Source organism: Vigna unguiculata, chromosome 5 (genome assembly GCF_037176805.1).
Source record: "Vigna unguiculata cultivar grain cowpea cultivar isolate G323 ecotype 2 chromosome 5, ASM3717680v1, whole genome shotgun sequence".
Classification (NCBI taxonomy): domain Eukaryota; kingdom Viridiplantae; phylum Streptophyta; class Magnoliopsida; order Fabales; family Fabaceae; genus Vigna; species Vigna unguiculata.
The window spans coordinates 7598149-7622661 of NC_140796.1; the positions used below are offsets into that span (position 1 = coordinate 7598149).

The following is a 24513-nucleotide window of genomic DNA, read 5'->3' on the forward strand; positions in this document are numbered from 1 at the left end:
TTAATTTTGATACATTTTTAATATAAAAATAGAAAAATTACATGATTGAGGGATAACGAATATTCTCCATATACCTGTTAACTACTGTAACTACTCATTCTCTTGATATTACAAGAGCTAGCATTGACACTACAATTATTATGATAAAAACTTAATTGTAAATATAATAATAACGGTAATAAAAGTTTTTGACCAAAAAAAGTACGGAATTGGTTGTCATAATGTAATAACAATATTATGATGATGACTATGATAGTAGAGATGAATCGGTGACAATAATAATGTTAATAGAGTTAATAGATAGTGAAAATAATGATAATTAATGACAATAAAGATATTAATGACAATGGTAGTTGTGATAAAGATGAAGAGGTGTAGGAAAATGTGAAATATTTATTATCATGCTACTTTCACTCAAGTCACTCCTTAAATATGAATATGATAAATAAGAAAATGGATTCCAAATTTTATTAATCATTATTACGTTGTGCCGATAAATAATTTGTATGAATGTCATAGTTAAAAAAAAAATCAAATTAATTTATTCTCATTGTTTTTGTAAACAAAACTTTGCTCATTACATATAAAACTTTTATAGATGTTATAAGTGAAAACACATGTGTGCATTTTTTTTTCATTTTTTTATTAATAAAAAATAATAGTTATAGTTTTAAAAAAAAATAAAAATAATTTTTACAATTTTATTATAGACAATTTTTATTTATTTTATAAATATTTATTTATTATAACAATATTTTATTTTAAAAATAATTAATTAAAAAAAATTCAAATAAAATAATTATCAAATAAAAAAGCAAATAAAAAATCACTCAAATATTAAAATTGATAAGATAATTATTTTATTTTAGAAAATTTACTTGCTAAAAAAATTTAAAAAGATATGTATATACCAAAAAGTTAATTCTCCATAAAGATGATACTGGTCATATATCAATAATATAATATTTCAAAAGTAATGTTTTATTTATTATTCTTTAACCAACAGGAGTAGCAACATTTATTTTTTTATGGAAACAAACCACCAAATCTGAGTATAAAATGAATCATATTAAAAAGGAAATGAAATACCTATGCAACGTGCTCTCAATGTCTCTTATATTTTCAACCATAAATAATGTATACCAACCTGGTTAAAAAAAAAAATGTGATAATATAAAAAAAAAAGTTGATGGACATATTCCGCTAAACAAGTAATAAATAAATACAACAAAAAAGGTTAAGACATTTTACATATCACTAAAAGTAGTCATTAATTACGTCTAAAGATTTCTCTTGCACGAGGTCATTTTCAACAGAATAAGCTTAGTCATTGATTTCACATATAATATGAAACACATGGCATGATGTTATAGCATTTGTTGTGAGATGACCCGAAACTTGAATCTATATATCTCTTCTTCTTCCTCTTTCTCTTTCTCAGTATTCACCAATATTCACAATGCTTCCTTACCATACCCTTCAAGAGGCACAAGCTGCCCTAGGAAGAGGACTAACCCTTCCTGAGACAATATGGTTCAAATATTCTGCAGACAAACCTGATTTTCTGCTCCATTGCCACAACTCTCTATTCTTGTTCCTCTTTTATTCTATTGCTCCTGTTCCATTCCTATTGATGGAGCTTAGTGGGAACCAGAAAATACACAAACACAAGATTCAGCCAAAGGTTAAGAGAACATTCTGGGAAATGTTCAAATGTTACAAAGATGTCTTGCACACCTTTGTCATTGCAGTTACTCCACTTCAGATCATTTCTTATCCCACCATAAAGGTAAGTCCTTTCTTTTCGAGTCTAATGTTTATCATGTTAGTATATATATATATATATATTTTTTTCATTTAATTACTTAAAAATCATTATATAATAGTGTTTGTGTTGAAAATTTAAAAATATGAGTCTAAGTTTCATGTTGAGTAAAGATGAGATAATTGAATACCATATAAGAATGAAAATCTATAAACTCATTACATTATGATTTTGGGTTAAAAATAATGTCAATATCTTATGAAATTAAACTCGGGTCTCGTTGATTTTACGGTTATCTTTCAGTTAAAAATTTCGCTTCAGAATAGAAAATTTTATATTATACAACTTTTACTTTACAAAATAAGTTTTGTGATAAATTAGGTTTAAACTTTTTTTTAATTATATAAATATATTTTAATCCATTTATCAATTAAACTCACTTTATTATATTAAAGTACAGTCCGACCATCAACAAATATCACAAAATTATTCAAATAATTATTACAATCTTAGTTTTAGAACATTAAAACAACCACCAGATGAGTTGGATCTTTAATTAGATAAGTTAGATAAGGACAGAAATAATAAATACACTGAATACAATCTTAAATTTAATCATTAAATTTAAAAGACCTAGCATATAGTACATGTTGATGAATTATAATTGAATCGACCATAAATATATAGTTTACATAATTATTAAAATAATAATTACAACCTACCAATCTTAAATTTAGAACATTCACAAAACAATAGATGATTTGAATATTTTCTAATATATAGAACACTATAAATACAGTGAATGGACTCTTAGGCTAATAACACTTTAAAAGTTAAATATATTTAACAATTAAATTATTAGATTATAAGGTGCAACAAGTAAAATATTTAGCCATAGATTGTGAATTTGTGAAGTTTTTGTTCTCCTAATCTGGAAGTAACGCATATTAAAGTTTGAGGCAAATTATAAGACTCTATTGATTATTGCATGTGGTATCAATTGTCCTGTAATGGAGTCAAGTGGGTTAAGTCATAACCGAATCGTGGTACTTGAATTATTATATTCTTAAGTAAAAAGAGTTGCATCCTGACTAATGATTATAACTTTTGACCTAATGGTAAGCGCTCGATCTTAACAATTGATATCAAAATCAAAGTTACAAGTTCAATTTTCGGTAGACAACTATTAAGGAGTTAAGGAGGAGACTGTTACTTAACATCTTCATTAATATTTTAACCTTTCAAAATAATTTCGTGTATAATTCGTGTTTGAGTATTGTAATTTATTTTTCAGGTTTTGAAGGAGATATATAATTGTAGGAACATTAGTACGTACAATTGATCAATGCTCCGACAATTAGATGCTAGTTAATATTCCAACACATGAATAGGATTGTTCCACCAGATAAATTGTATGAATATTTAATAATTTTGTGATAGTTTACTCATCAAATCTCTTCATATTTTTTTGGAAACTACTTCCGTTCTCATTTTTTTTAAGAAAAAAAAATAATGTAATTTAGTGTAAGCTTTTTTTCCTTAAATATAATAATTTTTTTATTTTTTACTTCATTTAATGATTTTTCTTTTAAAAAATTATAACTAATGTCTTTGGTTGCAATACTGTATCCGACTCATCTTCCTATTTAAAAAGTTCAGATGAACACAGTTTTTTATTTTTTGTTATACTAAATTAATAATGAAGACATTTTAGTGAATAAGACAAAAACATCTTTATCTAGGTGTAGGGGCGAATCCCATGTGGTCTCAATAAATTTCAATAAAATCATAAGTCAAGGACAGTGCCCTACTCATTCCTTAAAGATCTATATGTATATACATTCTAAAATGATAGTAACTAAAAGTTTTTTCATAAATTAAAAATAAACAATAAATACATCACTTTTTAATCAATTTTATTATATTAAGACAGCTGAGATAATTAATTTAAAGGCAAATTAATATTACATTGAAGTTGATAATATTCTTATTTTAAAAAAAAGGGTTAAATAACCTTTTCTATTTCATTATTATATATATATTTTTTAAATTTCATCTCTCTAATTTGAATGATTTCAGTTTGATTTCATATTTAAAAAAAAATGGATAATTTTGTTGTTGTTAAATTTATAGTCATGTTACGGTTGATAAAATGTATCATTTGTTATTTTTATACTGTATATTATTGATTCAATATTATCATTATCAATTTAATGAAAAAAATAATATTAACCATTTTTAAAAAATATATCAAATTATCAACATTGAATATTGTTGTACCAAAGTGAAACCAACATAATAATATATAATAATATCAACTTACTAAAGGTGGCAAACTCCATGGTACTTTATAGTTTAAATCGGGACATGTGAAACAGAGTGGTAGGTATACTTTATTTGGCAATTAAATCGAACTTTGAATTGTATAAAATAATTATAATTTGTTGTATAAAAAAAGCTTTATTGAAAAATAATAAAATAATAAAATTTTATACATTTGTCAGAAAATGGTCTAACCTTTCATTGCCTAAAGAAGAAGAAAAATATAATTGGCATTGTAATTTTATTAATTTCAGTTTACAATATGATCTGCAATAGTTAACAGTTCGATCTTAAAAAATATAAAGCAGGACATGTGAGCCTATGTTTTATTTATACAGTGACTTAAATAAACTTAACTCAAATATATCATTCTTTTAATGAATTAAAGTATTTTTTTTATAACATTGCTTCAGTTATACATCATAATCATGTTTGGTATTGACAATCACTCTAAGAGACAGGGAAAAGTACTCATTTATTTAAAGGATTGAGATGTGGTCTCCTCTAACATTTTTGCTAATTTAATTTTTTTAAAACATTTACTTAATTAATTTATTTGAAAGCTTGATTGGCAAATAAATATTAATGAACTTACATTTAGTTTTCATAGTTATTTCAAAAGTGTAAATTTATTTTTTGTAAAAAATTAATCAAACATTTAGTTTTTAATTTTTTAAATATAATAGTTTAATTTACAGTTAGTCTATTTATTTTTTATATTTTTTGTAAAAAATAGGAAATGTTGACGTAACTATAGGTATGAAAATAATATTTTTTAGCTTAAATATTAATATTAATGATTTAAAAAATAGGCTAGTATTTGTATGATATACTATGTTGGATCAAAAAATTTAAATTTACAAATTTAAAAAGTAAAAAAATTACATTAAAATGCTGTAAGGATTGAAATTGTAAGTTTTTTTTTTCAGTGGATTGGGATCAGAACTGGTTTGTCACTGCCATCGGGCTGGGAATTATTTTGGCAGATATTAGTTTACTTTGTCATAGAAGATTATTTGGGCTATTGGGTTCACAGGATGCTCCATTGCAAATGGGCCTATGAGAAGATCCACAAGCTACATCATGAATATTCGGCACCAATTGGGCTATCAGCTCCTTATGCACATTGGGCTGAGATAATCATATTGGGTATCCCCGCATTTATTGGTCCAATATTAGTACCAGGCCACATAACAACCTATTGGTTATGGTTCATTTTGCGCCAGCTAGAAGCCATTGAGACTCATAGCGGGTAAAACTTTAATTTTTTTTTTCAGGATATCTCATTTTACACCCTTATTATTTCTTGCTGCACCTTGTAAATGTTAAAATTTATATTTTATCCTTATTACGGGAAAGCTTGTCCAATTTGAAATAAGCTTTTGAATTCAAAAATCACTCTAAAAGTGCACAATATGCAATTAAAAAAAAACTTTCATATTATACAATTGGAATTATTTTTTGAAATATTGTTTCGATCTGTACAATTTAAAAAGTTGATTTCAAATTATAAAATATGTAAGTCATTTTAAAATTTTACACTGAAATTACACTACCAAAAGTATCATGTTTAAAAGGAAAATTGATTTTTATATCGTTCAATTTTGAATAAATTTCCATATTTGAAAGCTACCTTCTAAAAAAACACATTTAAATTCTATAATTTGAAAAATTCTTTAATCACGTTATTCAGGAAAGAGAGCTAACTTAGACCAGAAGAATGCAAATAAGAAAAATAAGAAATACGATTAGTGACTTTCATGGTTAATTTTGTTTATGCACACTCTTTTTCATCATGCAAGTACAAATATAACCTTCATTAAATTATTTTAATAATGTTCAAAATATACAAACTAATTATTTTTAAATCTAATTTATCTTATGACATGGTTAAGGTATGATTTTCCTTGGAGTTGCACGAAGTTTATACCATTTTATGGAGGAGCAGCATTCCATGACTATCATCACTATGTTGGTGAAAAAAGTCAAAGCAACTTTGCCTCAGTATTTACCTATTGTGACTACATTTATAGAACTCATAAGGTAACCTTCATATTTTTAATCAATTGGCTTAAGCATTAGTTAATTTTTTATTCTATTTTTTATATATAAAACATTGGAAACATTCAATATTTTTGGTAAAAGATAACTATCATTGTACTAATAGGTCCTACACCTTATTTTTCAGGGATACCAATACATAAAACAGAAGGGGAAGGAAAATTCTACCTACACCAAAATGTACAAGACAAGATGAAGTAGCTGTGTTATGCTTTCAACTTTGAGATTGACTCTATAATCAAATAAATAAAGAAATAAAGTTTAAATAATTACTTACCTTGTCTTACGTTTATAATTTTTAAGATATTTAAATATATTGATTTTAAATTGATTTTATTCTAAATTAATTTTATTTTTAAATGTTTAATTTAAATAAGAAAATTTAGATTTATCGAATTTGAATTTCCTTTTTGGATAAAATTTTTATACTACTACCAAATTCCAACAAATATTTAAATACTAAATAATTGTCAAAAGTTAAAAGATATTAATATTAATAATATTTTGTAGTCATTGATGTTATTTTTTTTATCAAAATTTTTCAAGATTTTTTTCATTTTATATTTGCAATTTTTTTCTCAATTTATGTTAAATGAGATTATTTTTAAATTATGAAATGACAAATCATATCAAATCCAACCGAGTTTATTGGTTCACATCCTATTATAATCTTATCTTCATTCTAATATAATCAAATTTATACCAACTTAAGGAATAAATAACTTAATTTTTATCTAAAAGACTTAACTATCTACGTATTATGTTCAAATTTATTGATTAATTATATTTGCATTTCAACGTTTTGGTTTAGTTATATTTATATTTAACAACATAGAAACTTACATTGTATGGTTCAGATTTTCTATTTTCTATATTTATGCTAAAAGGTTTTTATTCACAAATTTATATGTTGTTTATAAAACTAATAGAAACATCCTAGTAACGAATAATCTAAGTCTTGATTGATATAAATGATAGTGATACTGTCCTTTAAGTAGATTAATAATTTATTTATTTTCAGTAAGAAAATTACTAACTTATTTACTATTAGGTTTTCTACCTCTCTAGATATTTTAATTTAATCCTATAAAAGGAAGTTAATTTACTTATGAAAGCTTATTAATTGTTCTTTTTCTTTTTTTAAATTATTCGAAACAACTTAAAGGCTTAAAAATTTAATAAACCTTGTTAAATCGCAATTCAAAAGAAAAATTACATGGTGTTGAATCTTTAGATTAATTAGTAGTTGGGAATACGTAGGTCTGCAATGTTAACATTTTACAAGTTAAATTATAATTTTTGTCTTCCATATTATAATGGTTATATATTATAATTCTTTAGATATGTAGAGATATTGAATTCATGCTGCTTAGGTGTATACTTGAGTCTGACTCTAACTTAATATGCTTAGACATATTTTAAGAATATATTTTATTTACAATCCAACCATATTAGTGACGACTCACAGATAAGTTTTCACTTTAAATTTTATAATAATTTGTATAAATTTTATTTAGGTGTATAATTTCCAATTTTTATACCATTTTAGCTCCATAATTATTTTGAGTTTGTACTTTTCTTATTATCCTTACTTCTTTGTTTTCATAGGCGAACATAAACACGAGCTTACGAGCTTAATAGTTCGGTTGTGGAATTTTAGCACAAAAATGCATGAAAATGATTTCTTTTAATGACATAAACTGTAGTCACTAGCAACATGTCCATTATGTTCTCTCCCACAACACTATAACACTAATCTCGCATCACTTCATGATTCATGTCAACCTCACCAGAACAACCAAAACCAAACCCAAAAACATTATCTATGTGTCTATAAATTATTTATCACAAAAATTCGAAATGTACAAGTCTAAGCAGCAACTAAAGGGCTTTGTATCATTTCAGCTCATCATAGTTTCTCATTCAACTTTCAAAACGCAGCTCTAATCAAGTTGTGAAGGGAAACTTTTCAAGCATCTGTCTTTAACGTAAATTAGTAGTCAGTGAGAGCATAGGCATGCTAATGATGGCAGTGTGGTTTAGGATGAAGGTATAGATGGAGATGCCCACAATTTTACTTTCTTGTCAGCACTGGCTGTGGCTAAAACCAAGACTTTATCATTTCCTGTAAAAGTTTGTGCCAATTATGGAAATTTGTTAAGAACACAGTAAATTAGGTGAAGGACCAAAAGGAATGGAGTCAGATTAGCGTCTTTACCCATTGGAATAGCCTTAGGAGACCACGAAATGCAAGAAATGTCACCTGCAAATGAAAACAATAATCAAGGAGTGGATGATCAGAGATAGAAAATTACTTTATATGTTGCAAGGGAACAACTAAAAGAGTTGATGATTGGACATACTGTCATGGGCTTTCTCAGCTGTATCCAAAACCTTTCCAGTATCAACACATAACCACTGCAATGTGGAACCATGGGTTGCAGCCAAAATTTTTCCATCCGGGGAAATACTAAGGCGGTCATAGTGCAAAGCAGCACCAGAAGAATCGCGAAGAGGAATAGGGAACACCTTCAGTGTCTTTGGATCCTCATCAAGGTGATATCGAACTTCAGGATACAAGGAAAATAAGGTGAGATGAATTGAATTAATTAACAACCTAGTCCTTAAGACAGCACATATGAACATTTGGATAAGAACCTACTTGCCCAAACCCCATGGAAAAAATAATACCATTGACTGATCAAATAACAAACCCATTTATCAGGTCAAATAAAATAACACGCACAAAAGAAAACATGTCGGTTTTCAGCTATAGAATCTCATCAAAGTGCTGTTTGAATTCTTCACTAATAGCATAAGGCATGACCAAATATCTTGTCTACAATCTTTAAAAGTATTTGCAACTGCGGTCGACACCAAGAGTTTGCTAGAAAAATAAAATCAATTACATAAGTAAAAAAATAATCATCTTTCAAAATGTGCTCACCATTGATATTCCATATTCTCATTGTACCGTCCTTGGATGCAGTGATTATTTGCTCAGAGTTCGGTGTAAAGCATAACCAAGTCACAGCACTCTGACACACAAGTAATAAACATATAATCATAGTCAAAATATTTCAATGCAGGTATGCCTTCATGAAAATCATGCTCGTGAAATTTCCATTGACACAAGATATTCTAATGTAATAAATGAAATATAAGACTACTGCATAAAAAGTATATGAAAATTAATTTATAGTATACCTTTTATATAAACAGAGTAGCAATGCATTAGAAGGAAAATATAATCTTTGAATTTTTTGGCTTGAAAAGTCTATATATGTATAAATGGGAGGTTAAATTAAATTTTAGTCACCCCCAAATAATAATGCTAACCTTATGCCCCTTAAGCTGCATAACATTTAAAACTTCCTTGGCAGATCCATCCTTTGCATATACAATCTCCCAGACCTGCCAAACATTGTAAACAAGAAAAAATGGAGAATACATAAAGCAATGTTTAAAAACAGAAGCAGTAAGGTTCTGATAAACGTTGTCAATCAAAAAATATAATGCAAAGCATAGTAATGAATAATGGTGTATTGAGAAGCTCCCTGGGGTCATCTAACAAATTGTTAGACAACTGTATTCTATTCATGTCAAAGACGAATTACAAGTCATTGCAATATTATATTTAATTTGATTTATTCTTGCTTTCACAATTTGTATGGTGCAGTTTCAAGTGATATATTGCTGCTATCTTGGTTCTTGAGTAGGCAAAGTTATTGACAGATTATAAACAAAAAAGACTTAATTATTAATTTGGTCCCTTTATTTAGGTTTATGATTCACTTTGGTCTCTATATTTTTCTTTTTGACTCAATTGAGTTTCAATATGTTTTAAATAGAGTTAATTTGGTTCCTTCCATTAAATTAGTATTAACCCCATTTGGAAAGTGCCACATCCCCCGTTTTATCTCCTTTTTGCTTTAAGTAAAATATTCTTCACAATCCCTGTTTTTATATTTGTTTTTCTACCTAAATAGATGAAACAGACTAATTGAGTTTCTAAAGTCAAGTTTTTTCCACAAATTCATTTGTCCACACTGGTCATAGAACATTAGAAATCATTTGGCTGAAACTGTTCATTGACCATTCACAAAATTAAAATAAAAGGTGTTGTGAATACATATATGTGGAGAGAGAGAGAGAGAGAGAGAGAGAGAGAGAGAGAGAAAGAGAGAGAGAGAACAGTGAACAAGGAAGGTGATTGGATATACAAACTTCACATGTACAAACTTCAACCCTAGCTAGTAAAAAAATAAGAGCTTAAGCTTAAAGGATACTTCTTACTGCACAGTACCAGTTACCCCTCTATGTGTGCACACATAATAAGTACTAGTAATTCATAAAAAAATAAATAGATGTGCGCATTAAACCTCACCTTCACATCTGCAGTAAATGCTGCTGCGGCAATAAATCGACCATTCGGTGATATAGCAGCCATGTTATTTTTCAATTGATTTGTATCCACATGACCAACACTCTTCCCGGTTTTTCCATGCCAAAGAATGATATCAGTCCCTGAATTAGAAATCAAATTTAGGATAGCTTAGAGAAAGCCAACATCAAGTATTAAATTTCAGCATAAAGACACTGACAATAATTTCATTAGCAACTTGAATTAAAAGTACAATACAGTGCCTTTGATTTATAAGCAGCATAAATCTCACACCACATCCAAATTTTAGTTAACAATTCAATTTTTCTTACTAATAAGTTCCAAGGTTACATGTCAGACGGTATAGGTAGCTCAGACCTTTGCAGTATTTAGTGGTGAAATAAATATGTAAAAAGGAAACATAAACAGAAATGCATGATCTACTTAAATCATTTTATGGACCCTTCCCCATACAAGGGTTTATTTTCGTGCAAGCTACTTCTGATTAAAATTGGAATTCCCTTCATAATCGCAGAGCATACTATTAGGCGAGAAGACCCTGAATATATAAATAAATTATGACAGACAAACAGAACATTTTCTTCATAGATTCCAAAGGGAAATGGTGAAAGATACCTTCTGAACAAGAGGCAATAATTGTACTTCCATCGCCACTGCCATAAGTTGCTGAGGCTCCAAACATGGTCAATATTGACTTTTTATCATGAACTTTGTGATGCTCCCACTTAATTTCTGGGAGAGGAAGTTTTGTTTGTTTATTTTCTGAAGATACAGGCTTCCCTTCTCCATACATATATAATGAAGAACCAGAAAGAGTATAAGATGACACAACAATGGAGGATGCATCATCAGAAAATGCAACTGCTGTTGGATGACCACCGGCGGGTAAATTAATCCTTAGAAACCTGCAAAAGAGTAGAGACAATAAAATTTGTGCATGAGATATGATTGACATTTATTTTATATGATGTTCCAAGAGGCTTTTAAAATGCACATACTTGAAACTTTTACTTGAAGCATCATCCAACTTAAACACTCTCAGTACTCCATCAGCGCAAGCTGTTTGCATAGACAATATAAAGTAGCAATGTAAGAAAAAAATTCCACATAATGCTTAATTGCTTGTAGAGGTGAAAATAAATAAAAAACAGAACCATGAGAACAGGAAGGAATCTTAGGTCAAAGAAATCTACAAAGGAAATTCGGAAACAACAATGATGCTTGAAAAGTAAGAGTCAATACAAGTGATCACTTTGAGACAGCAAGGAAAATTAATAAGGAGGCTGCAAATGCTAAGCACTACTTTCGCAGTTCCTTCATTGTCATTGACTACAGTGGTTTGTCTTAAAAAAATGAAATTTAAGTCTAATTCAACTTTATAAAAGTGGTTTGGTAAGTTCAGGTTTTCATCCACTTATATAGTATAATTTGGTCTTATCTCTAGTCAATATAGACTCTTCAACAGTTTGTCCATAACTTCAATGATATACCATTGTCTCTTAAACATGTCATGGCCTATGGGGAAAAAATATTTTTATGGCAGCTCTGGTCATGGTATTTTACAGCTATTTTGATCCTTTGGTTTTGGTTTCGTTATTTTGACAGGTAATATATTGTCCACCTAGTATTATTTTCACTCATCTACCTAATGAAGTTTCTTGTTTAACAAAGTATTCAGAATAATGAACATATCAACAATGAAGTCAAGATGGGTTTTCCTTTGTAGTAGAAAATAAGTATAACTAGAAATTTTTAATTAAAGACGCACATAGATTCATAGAAATGGAAATATTTGTCCATAGATCCATACTTCCATGCAAGCACCAAATTTAGTACCCATACCCATATCCTATGCATGTATACCCCTGCCCGAAAACATACTGGATTTTGGCTAAATGAAATATGTTTTCATTTTTAACATATCTTCTTTTGACAAACTAATAAAGTAAAAAAATATACTACCAATATTAATATGAAAAATTTCACAAAACCACAAGCATTAATAAAAAAATGTAACATCTAACTCATATTCACTGTTATCATATTCACTGCCACTAGGTTCCAAACCCAATTGTCACCCCATACTTCTCACTCACATTGTAGGGTTTTTTGAGTGGGCATACTGGGAAGAGTTGGTACAAAACCTGAGAGTTGTAGATCTGATGATTCCCAAGCCATGAGCCAACCCATACACAAGAGACTTGATACCACCTCTAACCCAACACCTTAAAAGAATGAGTTTATGGGTCTTTCTTCTCATATGTGGGACTCCCAACTCCACACTTGAATTCCTCACAATCTCTCTCATGAATGTGAGTCTCCATACATTACAAATTCCCCCTCTATCATGAAAGTGTTCTAACCATGAGTCCTCTACTCATATAACACTTCCCACATATGACGCAAATTGTTGGGTTTATCGAGTAGACATACCAAGGAGAGTCAACACAAAACTTTAGAGTTTATTGATCCAATGAGTCTAGAGCCATGAGTGAACCCATAAACAAGAGACTTGACACGCCTCCAACTTAAAACCTTAAAACAATGGATTGTAGATCTTTCTCCTTAAATATTGCTCACCTCAGTCATCTCCAATCAACGTGACTCCTGACCTCACACTCGGATTCCTCACACACTTCATAACCATTATTTGCTCAAATAGTCTTAAAAATTGAGTTTAAGTCCAAGCGTCAGTTTTGACCAGTTTTCCATGAGAACTTCTATTTTGGGAGCGAAAAATAAGAAAAACAATGAATGAGTTTCTCCATAAGTTAAAATTAACTAACTTATGCACAAGAGGTTACACAAGAGAGTTTCTACAAATTTGCTTATACACAAGCTATGGCGAAACTAGTTTTTATGTCTGTTCCTATTTTTTCCTCTTAGAAGTGTTTATAGAGAAATCTAAATAGGCCCTCACTCAACCCAAAAAATTAACCTATAAGGTAAAAGTTATTATCCACTTATATACTATATTGTGAAACTATCTCTAGTCAATTGTTCAATTACCTCTGGTCAATCAACACATAATGCATAGAGAAAAAGTGAACTAAGAAACACAGATCTTATAACTGAGGAAAATAAGAGGCACAAGAGAATTGAACTAAGCAGGGCAATGAAAATTGACGAATTCATCTTTAAAAGGAACCGTATTACACCTGTTGCCAAATTGCGCCCATCGTGGGAGAAGCATATCCCTGTTACCGCATCACCATGGCCCTTCAAGGTATTCAAATCCAACGGATGGTGTCGCTTGTTTTGATCCTAAACCCATAGAAGAAACCACATTTTGAGAACCAAACCAAACAAAACACGGAAATGAGAAGGAGTTAAGAATTGGAAGCTACCTTGTCGGAGGAATGGGGTTTGGAGAGAGGCTTCTTGGGAAGGGGTTTGGAGGTAGGGTTGGGATTGGGATCGAGATCGGATTTGGCAATGGATCGAACTTCGGATTGGCGCTTGCGGAAGTAGGAGTTGAAGAAGAGAAAGGCAATGATCGCACCCAACACGAGCGAAAGCGCTACGATGGGTAACGCTGGATCCATTTCAGAATGAAGAAGAAGAATAACAACGAGGACTAGAACAAGGGTTTGATTTTGTTAATGCTGTAGAAGTTGCACGCGTCGATTCTTAATCAAACCGTGGATTTGCACGTCGTGTGCAGAGATATGCAGTTGCAATTTGCATACAATTTTTGTTCACGATTATATAAAAATTAAAATATTAAGATTTATAAAACATTTTATGTTTTGTAATTTAATTTAAGATAGATTTATACATTACAAGTAAAAATTATAGTCGTTAATGAAAAGTAAAAGAAAGCTTCGAACAAAGAAAATAAACTAATATTTTGTTCTTCAACTTTTTTTTTAAGAATTTTCAAATTTGTAATAAATTATTAATTATGACATCAAAGGTTAGGCTATATGAAGAAGAAAGAGAAGAAGATCATGCACTTGAAAATCAGTGAAAATTGATTGACATGTGAAAAGAGTATACATGGAAAGCATAAACAATTTAGCTTTTACAAAATTAAAAGAACCTTAAAGAAATATAGACTTAAATTTATCTACTATGATATTTGCGAAGACTAACAATTACAGTCTAATGACGTTGATTGGAGAAGTTGTTTAGATATAAAAAAATCAACTAGTTTTTAAGTTTTATTTGATTATTCTCTAATTTTTTGGAATTTTGTTAAATAAGGTAGTGTTTAAGTTTTCAACATAAATCGGATATTGTGTTTTATATTTAGTGACTAGTGAAGTAGTTTGACTACAACAATAACAATTACACTCTTTTACAATAACAATTGTGTCATACATCTTGCTTCTAATTTTTCTCACCATGATGGATTCAAACATATAGATACTATATTGTTTTTCATTGTTTAAAAGGAGTTCTTTACTCTCATTCATATTTGAACCGAATAAAGATCATATTTGTTGTTGCCTTTAATAGTTTTATTAACAAATAAAGAATCATCAACATATATACTTCAACTTGAAACGATATTAAAATAAAATATAGTTAGATATTATTAATATTATATATAATTAATTATTAATTGTTTATTATTTAGGTATTATATATAATAAGTTATTCAATTTCTTCTAAATATTAAAAATATTTATCAATCAATTTTTTAGTTTTCTTGTTTACTCAACATGTTAATATATTTACTATTATACGTAGCTTTTATCATTTTTTTTGTTCTTGTATTTAACAATGATTAAAAAATTATTCAATATAAATATAAACATTTTCACGTGCTTTAGAGAGGTGTATAATTTGACATATGCTAATACAATTATCCACTCTTTACACGTTTATTCTCCAAGTCCAAGAATAAAATGGGAGAAAGAACATTAATATTGACATAACATAAAAGATCACATGAAGTTTTTGTTAAAAAATATAAGACCATATTGAGTAAAAAATAAATAAAAATAAATATTAAATGATTACTACAAATAAAAACCAAAAATACTATTACACCAACATTTAATTCAATAAATTATTTTATATTTGTTTTCATTAACATACTTCCAACCAAAAAACTAAAACAATAGGCTTTACCACATCTTAATCTTTATAAAATAAAATGTCAAATTAGCAATTCTAATACATGTCATGCTTCACAAACCAATACCAAGGTAAATCTAATAATAATATAGTATTCCTATTATGGTGCAATCTTAAAACATAAAAGCATATTGCAAATACATTCACAACTTCACATCAAGTGGTTCTTAAAATTTTCACCTATCAATTATTTCTTTTTATTCAAAATACATGCACTAACTTCATTCATGAAATTTCAACTTTTATAAACATATCATTCGAAAAATTTACTAATTTATTTATACATGCATGGTTCAAAAGGTGAACCTCAACCCAAAAATCACAAGTACTAGAATGAAATTATAGAACAAAGTCAAATTCCCTTTACCTTAATCTTCTTCATATTATAAAAAGAATTGCAACTTCAAAAGGAAAATGTATATATCAAGAACACTAAATGTAAACTCAATAAATTAAGTGCTAACATCAAACAACCCAAAGAATTAAGATTTAAAATCTTGATTTCTTGCAATTGACCCACACAAAACCTTAAAACAAAGCACATGAAAACTTAAAGAGGTACAAAAACGAAATAAAAAAAAAAAAAAAACAGAAGAAGCCTACCCTAGAGAAAAACAAAGATATTACACACTTGTGGTGGCTAGCTTGAATGTGTTATATGCATGGGAGAAATGAAAATGGAAATTAGAATCTTTGGAGAAAATAAAAGGAAATGAAAGAAGAGAGAATAGGAAAAATAATATGCAATTTCTTGTTTTGGAAATAAGAATAATATAATCTCTCTTGACCTTATCCTTCTAAGTCCACCCCATGTGCTATTTATTTTCGTTTTTTCAACTATTGACCCAAAAATAATAAAAACACAAGTCCTTCAATTTTATATCATCACTTTATCCTTCACGAAAATAGATATAATAATTTTTTTGGGAAGACTTTAACAAGATAATTCGGTGAGATTTGTTTTAAAAAATATTATCATTTTCAAAGGATCAATAATAATAATAATAATAATCTATAACAATATATAAATAGAAATCCTTTTTTTATTCACATTTTGATATTTTTGTTTTATCCTTAATTATTATTTTTAAAATGAATTATTTTATAAATATTTTACTCTTACCCATTATTCTAAAATTATTTCTGTCTTTAACAATTATGTTTAAAATTTCTTTTATGTATATATTTTATTTTTCAAATTTTATATTTAAAATTATTTTAATAATTAATTATATATTTTTTATTTATTTTAACTCAAATTTCTATTAGTATTTGTGTGTTCGATAGTAACAGTAGTAGTAATAATAATTATTATTATTATCTAAAGTGGGTGTCATGAGGTGTGTAATTTTAAAAGGATTTAATTTTAATGCGCTTAGTATAATAGTTTTATATAATTAACTTATAAAAACATCTTGAAATAAATTTTACCATATTTATTGAAAACGATAATTTAAATTGTGATAATTTCGACTATGAAGAAATCTTAAAGCACGCAAATTGTTTGAATGATGTGTTAATTTTGACTGAAAAATGAATATCAACGTCGTCAGAAAATAAACTATGCACTAACATTTTTTACATGTGTTAATTGCATAAATTTAAAATTAATGACACATTTAATACATTTTCTTTCTCACCAGAACTTAATTATGTTTTTAATCTTTGACTTTTTGAATAATTATAGTGTGATTTCCTAATTTTTTTTTACAAAAATCTCCTTATACTAAATTAAAGACTTTTATTTCTTCAACGTCGTTTCTTATATCTAAAGAATAAACTACGAGATTAAAATTATATATTTAAAATATGACTATGGAGTATAGTGTAGGTCATTTCCTTCTCTATCAATGTTTTCAAATTATAATATTAGTAGCTATCATAATAATTGAAAAAAACTATATTAAAATGTCTTTTGTGTCACTTCCAACTTGCAAATATGAATAGTTAATTTAAAATATGACATAAAATGACAAAAGAATATGATCCAATATATAACGTGACGATCTTGCACACAACAATTGGAATTATATATGAACCAAATTTCAAATTGACCGAAAATAACAATCACAATTGTTTGATTGATTGATTTACTTTTCTAAACATTTGATGTTATACAAATAGTATTTATCACAATCCATAAATATAAGTTCTTGAAGCATATGTTAATCTTCGTATTAATCATTGTTCATAGATAACCCTTTTGCTTGCAGCATTGAATTGCATCTACAAACATTTCCTCCATGCTATGCTTAAACTCAAATCCAGCATCCATAAGTTTCTTGGAGATTAAATGTGGAAGCTTGACATCATGAAATTTCTTCACCTCGCTAGAACAAGAAAACCAAAAAATCAAAATTAAATCACAGTTATAAATTTGAGAAATTTGAGAAATAATAGTTCAGAACTCACTCTACTGATATTTGAAAATTGGGGTATTTTGCTGAAAGAAGTTCTGCTATTTCTTCAACATTTGCAATGAACGGTGAGCAATTATACCTCCCTTTTGGATTAGGACGATGAAGGAGGAAGATATGTGCTCGTGCAATATCATCAACATGTACCATGTGAAGACGAGAGGCACAAAATGGATTTTTCTCACCTGCACATCATCGATAGACAAAATTAATTTATAACATGAGATTTGTATATATTATCCGGATAATGATACGATATGAACACAAAAAGGAGATACGGTTAAATTGAAAAAATATAGAATATGCGCCATCATATATTTGCATATTAGTTTAAAATTGTCAACTAATATAAAAGAAATCTAATTTATCTATCTAATATTCAAAAAGTGAAAAGTAGTTATAAAATTTGATCCTTATTTTAATCATTATAATAAAAATTTATGTAATAAGTTTACAAGTTTATAAATTTTTAAGAAAATCATTAGATTTGTGGTTATTAACATCGTGATGGAATCATGCCAAAATCATGTCAAAGACAAAGAAATGTTGGACATATGTCAAACACGAGACACACCATTTATAAGAGGTATTCGAGCATCATATTGTATGTCTTACATTGAAACATAAACATAGCATGAGATTCAACATTAATGATACGGTATGAACAGAGGAGATACAGTCAAATTGACAAAATATAGGACATGCGACACAACATATATTTGTATATTGGTTTGAAATTGTTAACTAACAAAAAATCTAATTTGTCTATCTAATATCCAAAAAGCGAAAAGTAGTTATAAGATTTGTTTATGTAATAAGTTTACAAGTTTATAATTTTTTAAGAAAATCATTAGATTTGTGGTTATTAATATTATGATAGAGTCATATCAAAATCATGTCAAAGACAAAGAAATATATTTCAAATTGGACATGTGTCAGACACGGGACACACCATTTATAAGGCATATTCGAGCATCATATTGTATGTCTTACATTGAAACATATACATCTTAAGCTTGGGATTCAACACTAATGGATAGTCGAATAACATTCTAATAACAGGTAACACAATAAACCCAACAAATAACAAATATTATAACAATGAACTTCAGAAGATTATGATACTATATTAAGAAGTGAACTTTAAAACTAACTTAATCTAAAAAAACATGTAAAGTGAGATCAAATCCTATAAATCTACTTTATCTCTGGTGTGATGTACAATATTAAGTCTACTTTTGACATGTGTAGCAATGGTGTAACTGATCATAAATTCAAAACATTTTCTAATAAAAATTGATGAGCAAAGAAGTTGAAAAGGGTCCTACAAATTGAAAGTTGCAGCACATACCAAATAAGAAAGAGAGAGTGGTATATATTGAGCCAGGGAGTTTATAGGACAGACGAAGGGTCCAAGAACAAAAGTAGGAATGAGAGTGACAACATCCAACCCATGTTTTTTTCCAAATTCAAGAACTGCTTTCTCTGCCATTGTCTTAGAAATTGAATATGCCCAAGCAAAGGGCTTCAAATCTCTGAGAAGATTCTCATCACTCCAATAACTCTCATCCATCACATCATCTTCTTTCTCCTGCCAATAAACAGCAGAAGCACTGGAAGTGTACACAACCCTCTTCACCGTCTTTGAATTCAGACATGCTTTCAGAATCCCTAAGGCTCCATCAGTGCTTCTTTTGGTCACCACTTCCTCTGCTTCCTTCAATTCTAAGGTCAATGCTTATAAATCTTGTTATGTTAGAAGTATCATATCGATTAAATTTAAGGTCAATTCACAATATATAAATGGTGCAATCTTCACCTTATAAGTCGGTTTTGTAGGGTTAAATTAGGCTTAAAAACCTACTTTTAGCATGGTATCAGAAACTTAGAGTCTATCATAATAAACTTTCTTAAACATTTTGTTCCACCCGATATCAAACCGTTAATTATGAAATGAATTGCGAAAAATTTGTACCTAGTTATATATCATGAATAAGAGTATAAAATATCTTTCAGAATTTCATATCAGATCCACTGAGATGAAAGGTGTATAAATGATTAACCTGGATCAGGTCTAACAGTGGTATGAACAGTGTAACCATCTTCAAGTAGTCTCTTGATGATCCATGAGCCAATAAACCATGTGCCTCCAGTTACACAAACTCTTCCTTTTCCTTCTTCCATTTGTGGGTTTTATATTTTGATCCGTTTCTAGTTTTGATGGTTTTGCTTGAATATTCATGAATGGACTCATATATACACATAAAAAATCAAACATGCTTTGCATGGCACTATTATACTTTTTGTTTCGGTAATGGGGGACAGATATCATTGCTCTTTTCTGGAAAGAACAGAACAATCTATTAATATTTTGTAATAAAGAGATTACAGTTATATCTTTAAGTATTTGTTGTTGGTTTTTAATTTTTGAAAAGTTATTGTTTGATTCTTGATTTCTCTTCTTCTTGTGTAGGCCTTTTGTTAGTTTTTTTTTTTTTTTAATTTATTTAGTTTAGTTTCTACCCTCTTTTAAAAATAAAGAGCAAAATAAATACTGAATGAATCTAAGTAGAAAAATGATGATATCTAGATAGATTAAATGGGTAGGAAAAATTACAATAGAAAGGAAATAGAATGATTATATGAAAAGGAAAAGAAAATGAGAATTAGATTATAATATTAAAAACATGGGATATCAAATAGGAAAATTCATTATTTCTAGAAGAAAAAAGACATTTGAATATAAAATTGTCAAATTGACTCACACACAAACAAAATTAATAAAATTTCCTGACTTTTTCTTCTATTCTTTTGTACTTTTCAATGCAGTTTCTAAACTACCAATCAGATTGAAAACCCATCACAGGATGAAAAGAAGAAAATATACGTTTTTGTTGCTCTAAGCTTTTTTTAAGTTTACAATTAGTCATTTTTAAAGCAATTGTTTTGGGTTGAGTTTATTAAATTTAGAAATGTATTATTTGGTATTTCAAATAGTTTAGATGTAGGGATTTAGAATTTTATGAAGGTTTATTTGTATGTGCTTTTATTTTAATAACTATTATATTATTATTTAATGTTAGTGATTGATAAATGGACCCAAGGGGTACTGTAAATAATATAAGTTTAGATGGTTAGGTGTGAATTTTGAATTGGTCTTTGAGTTGGTTTAAGACAATGAAAGTGAGAATAGTCTTTTACTAGTATCTTTAAGAAACAAAAAAGTCTTTTCCCTATTAACATTACAATAGAGGAAAACATTTTTTTCATTCACTTCAAATGAAATTTATCTCGAATTTAGATAATAAAAAATCATTTTCTTGTTTTTCATTTTCTGTTGAATAGAGGGTTTTTAAGCTGAACATTGCATGTGATTAAGCATAAAAACTTTGCATGTGAGTTTGACGCAGTATGTTTCCCGAGTTATTGAATTTACATGAAAATAAAAGTTGAATCTCTTTTCAATTTGAGTACAAAATTTTAGGAGACGTTTTTTTCTTTTCGGAAATAATGAATGCTTTGTTGAAATTAGAACTATGATTATTCTAACTATTTGAATTGTGTTTTCCTTATTCATATCCTCAATACTTTCATGTTAGGATTTTTGGATGCTAAAGTGATAATAAAATACATTTTAGTTTAGTGATAAAGTTGTTAGTAAATATTTTATTATAATTTAAAAAGTTTTAATATTTTAGTGTTTGGTTTACCTTCTTGAACAATGTCAGGCGCACGTTTATTGTGCTCTTAAGTCGGTGATCACCGTCTCAGATTTCGCATTTTGAATTTAATTTGTGTAATTTGATACTTTAAATCAATTCTTAGTATTTAAACATTTAGATGATTATAAGTTTTTTTTTTCCTTAGCTCAATCGGTGCCGTTATATAGAGATATTTTCAACAATCATCAACCATTTTTTAAGTTTTCACAAATTCAATATACATTAATCATGATTATATACATATTAACAAATAATATACAATTAACTTGTCCACTTAACATTAACATCTTAAACATCCAATTTAACATATTTCGCACTCAACCTAATTTAAGTAAAAAACAACCTTTCAATTAAACTAAACATGCAATTTCACAATTCAAAATACATTTCATCATCCATTTTAACACGTCAAAACAAAATTAATTAAGTTTCGCTCACCTTAAGAATAACCTCAAAACATATTGATGGCACTCACAAGTCTTTTGACTCACAAAAACTTGAACTTAAACTAGAGACAACGTAAAAACAAGCAGATCAAACCAAAATGATTATCGATTAGCAAAGAGTGAAAACATAGACTATAAAAGCACATGCAACCTAATAAGGATCACTTGTAATGCCAAAATAAGACTGGAGCATCGAAGGAGAACGAAATTCTCAACTTACCTAGTTTAAATTCAAGTTGAGTTGAGTTCATTAGGAACGAGATTGATTTAAGCTGGTTTGGACTTAGGTCAAGCTGAGTTAGTTTAGACCATGATTGAGCTGAGTTGATCTTGATCCAAGTCAAGTCGAGTCTACCTAAACCTAAGTTGAGCCAATTTGACCCTGACCCAAGTCAAGTTAAGTTCACCTTGACTAAGATTGATACAAGTCAACCTATGCCCAAGTTAATCCAAGTTGACCCAAACGTAAGTTAATTTGAATCAATATGAACACAGGTCAAGCCAAGTCAGCCAAGACCTAGGTTGAGTTGAATCAACCTGACCTAAGTTAAGCCAAGTTTGTCTGGGTCGAAGTTGAACAAATTCGAACTTGGACCAAGTCGAGCTGAGTCCACCTGAGTTGAGGTCGAGGTGAGTTAGCCTGATCCCATGTCTAGCCGAGTCAACCTGATCCCATGTCTAGCCGTCAACGTAGGTCGAAGTCAAGGCAATTCAGCCGAACCTAAGTAGACTGAATTCGTTAGGGCTGAGGTTGATGTGAGTTGACCCAAGCCTAGGTTGGGTCTAGTCAATTCAGGTCTAGGTTGAGTCAAGTCAATTCGAGTGTGAATCGAGTCAAGTCGATTCAAAGACCAACTCAAGTTAGCCTGGGCTCATATCAAGCGGAGTCAACTTGAGCTCAGATCGAGCTAAGTTGCCTAGTCCCAAGTTGAGTTGACTCAACCTAAGCTTAGGTTAATTTGTGCCAACCTAAGTCCAGGTCCAACTTAGTTGATCCTAGACTGTGTCGAGTTGATTTCGTCTAGGCTAGGTTGAGATGAGTTAGTCTAGATCTAGGTTGAGGTGAGTTAGTCAAATTTAGGTCAAGGCGAGTTAGTCATACCCAGGTCAAAATGAGTTGGTCTAGGCCCAAGTCGAGCCACGCTACCCAGTGTAGTTTGAGCATGGTAGTCAAAAAACGCGATCCAAACCGTAAGATTGTACAATTGTACGATCTTCTTCCACCTCTCTGATCTCATTTCACTTAAAACTCGCGATCTTCATGGATCGTGTGAGATCGTCGTTGTAAATCACGAATTGTATGGGAGTGGCGATTCTCGCGAGATAGTCCCTCACAGTCACGGCGGTATTTCTCTCATTGTCTCGCATCGCAATCCATTCCAACAGTGAGGGAGAATAAGGAGATAGGTTAAGCAATGACGGGGACACCTCTATCAACATCAACTCTCGAGATGACGACAACTCTTGCAGGCATAGTGGCGGCTGCCTCTCTATCACTTCGTGAGGGAGGATGAAAATGGAGTTGTTTTAAAACCCTAAATCTTTAACCTAGTTTTTTAATAAGTATATTAAAGTCAAATTGTAAAGCCCATTTAGTAAGTAAATAGCCATGACAGTAAAAGCTATTGCATGGTAAAAATAACTCTTTTAAAATAAAGAGGGTAAAGAGTCATGACAGTAACTATTAAATAAAAGAGTGTAAAGACCTTTAACAATAAAAGTAACTCTTACAAAAAAAAAAAAAAGAATGATTCCCTCTCTTCCAAAGAGAGAAAAAGCGGGACTGTGTGATTAAAAAAAAGTAAAAGTGGGACATTAAAAAGATAAAGTTGTCAATGTTACGATAAAGAAATAATAACTCTCTCCATCTTGTCAAAATTAAAACTAATCCCTCTCTTCTATAAATCGAGAAGACTACCACTAGACAATTACTCCTACTCACTGAAACAACCACTCCCTCTCTTCTTTGTTTGCACCTAGTGATGAATTCTTTTATTTAATGTATTATAAGGTTTAGTTATGAATTTTAAGTGAAAATAAAATTTGTAGGATCTTACGATCCAATCCGTACTATGATCTTCCGATTTACGATTTATATTATTTTTTTCAATTTTGAGTAGGATCTTCATTTTGACTACCATGAGTTTAAGCTATATAGCCGTGAATCTAAGGCAAGTGTAGGTCAATCATGATAAAGTTGGGTTTGGTTGAAATTTAAGCTATATAGCCGTGAATCTAACCTATTTAAGGTCTATTTAGATTCAAATAAACCAAAATGGATCAAGTCAAA

At 29.1% G+C, this 24513-nt stretch overlaps 3 protein-coding genes and 1 pseudogene across 3 annotated transcripts; 1 reads left to right on the plus strand and 3 right to left on the minus strand.

The window, feature by feature from the left end:
- The first annotated feature begins 1389 nt into the window (after positions 1 to 1389).
- Positions 1390 to 6424, plus strand: LOC114185995 (methylsterol monooxygenase 1-2-like). Its single transcript, XM_028073988.2, has 4 exons — positions 1390 to 1789; positions 5017 to 5339; positions 5983 to 6130; positions 6276 to 6424. The coding sequence occupies exons 1-4, from the start codon at positions 1460 to 1462 to the stop codon at positions 6342 to 6344; spliced, it is 870 nt and encodes a 289-aa protein (XP_027929789.1). The 5' UTR covers positions 1390 to 1459; the 3' UTR covers positions 6345 to 6424.
- Positions 6425 to 7816: 1392 nt separating this feature from the next.
- LOC114186109 (Transducin/WD40 repeat-like superfamily protein) lies at positions 7817 to 14224 on the minus strand. The gene is made up of 10 exons (XM_028074134.2): positions 13901 to 14224; positions 13712 to 13817; positions 11552 to 11612; positions 11169 to 11458; positions 10536 to 10675; positions 9488 to 9562; positions 9096 to 9186; positions 8512 to 8715; positions 8367 to 8411; positions 7817 to 8273 (listed from the first exon to the last, which is right to left on the minus strand). The coding sequence occupies exons 1-10, from the start codon at positions 14096 to 14098 to the stop codon at positions 8188 to 8190; spliced, it is 1296 nt and encodes a 431-aa protein (XP_027929935.1). The 5' UTR covers positions 14099 to 14224; the 3' UTR covers positions 7817 to 8187.
- A 3457-nt stretch (positions 14225 to 17681) lies between these two features.
- On the minus strand, positions 17682 to 18240 carry LOC114186000 (vestitone reductase-like). Its single transcript, XM_085674082.1, has 2 exons — positions 18051 to 18240; positions 17682 to 17968 (listed from the first exon to the last, which is right to left on the minus strand). The coding sequence occupies exons 1-2, from the start codon at positions 18203 to 18205 to the stop codon at positions 17827 to 17829; spliced, it is 297 nt and encodes a 98-aa protein (XP_085530208.1). The 5' UTR covers positions 18206 to 18240; the 3' UTR covers positions 17682 to 17826.
- Positions 18241 to 19379: 1139 nt separating this feature from the next.
- On the minus strand, positions 19380 to 20239 carry LOC146886024 (vestitone reductase pseudogene; annotated as a pseudogene).
- Between the last annotated feature and the right edge of the window lie 4274 nt (positions 20240 to 24513).

Coding starts and splice junctions, on each gene's coding strand:
- LOC114186109 (XM_028074134.2), bottom strand. CDS start 14,098: ATGGATCCAGCGTTACCCATCGTAGCGCTTTCGCTCGTGTTGGGTGCG. Junction 11,613..13,711: donor TGGGCGCAATTTGGCAACAG/GTGTAATACGGT, acceptor CTATGCAAACAG/CTTGCGCTGATGGAGTACTG. Junction 8,716..9,095: donor GAGAATATGGAATATCAATG/GTGAGCACATTT, acceptor TGTATCCTGAAG/TTCGATATCACCTTGATGAG.
- LOC114186000 (XM_085674082.1), bottom strand. CDS start 18,205: ATGGTACATGTTGATGATATTGCACGAGCACATATCTTCCTCCTTCAT. Junction 17,969..18,050: donor AATTTTCAAATATCAGTAGA/GTGAGTTCTGAA, acceptor TTCTTGTTCTAG/CGAGGTGAAGAAATTTCATG.
- LOC114185995 (XM_028073988.2), top strand. CDS start 1,460: ATGCTTCCTTACCATACCCTTCAAGAGGCACAAGCTGCCCTAGGAAGA. Junction 1,790..5,016: donor TTTCTTATCCCACCATAAAG/GTAAGTCCTTTC, acceptor TTTTTTTTTCAG/TGGATTGGGATCAGAACTGG. Junction 5,340..5,982: donor GCCATTGAGACTCATAGCGG/GTAAAACTTTAA, acceptor GACATGGTTAAG/GTATGATTTTCCTTGGAGTT.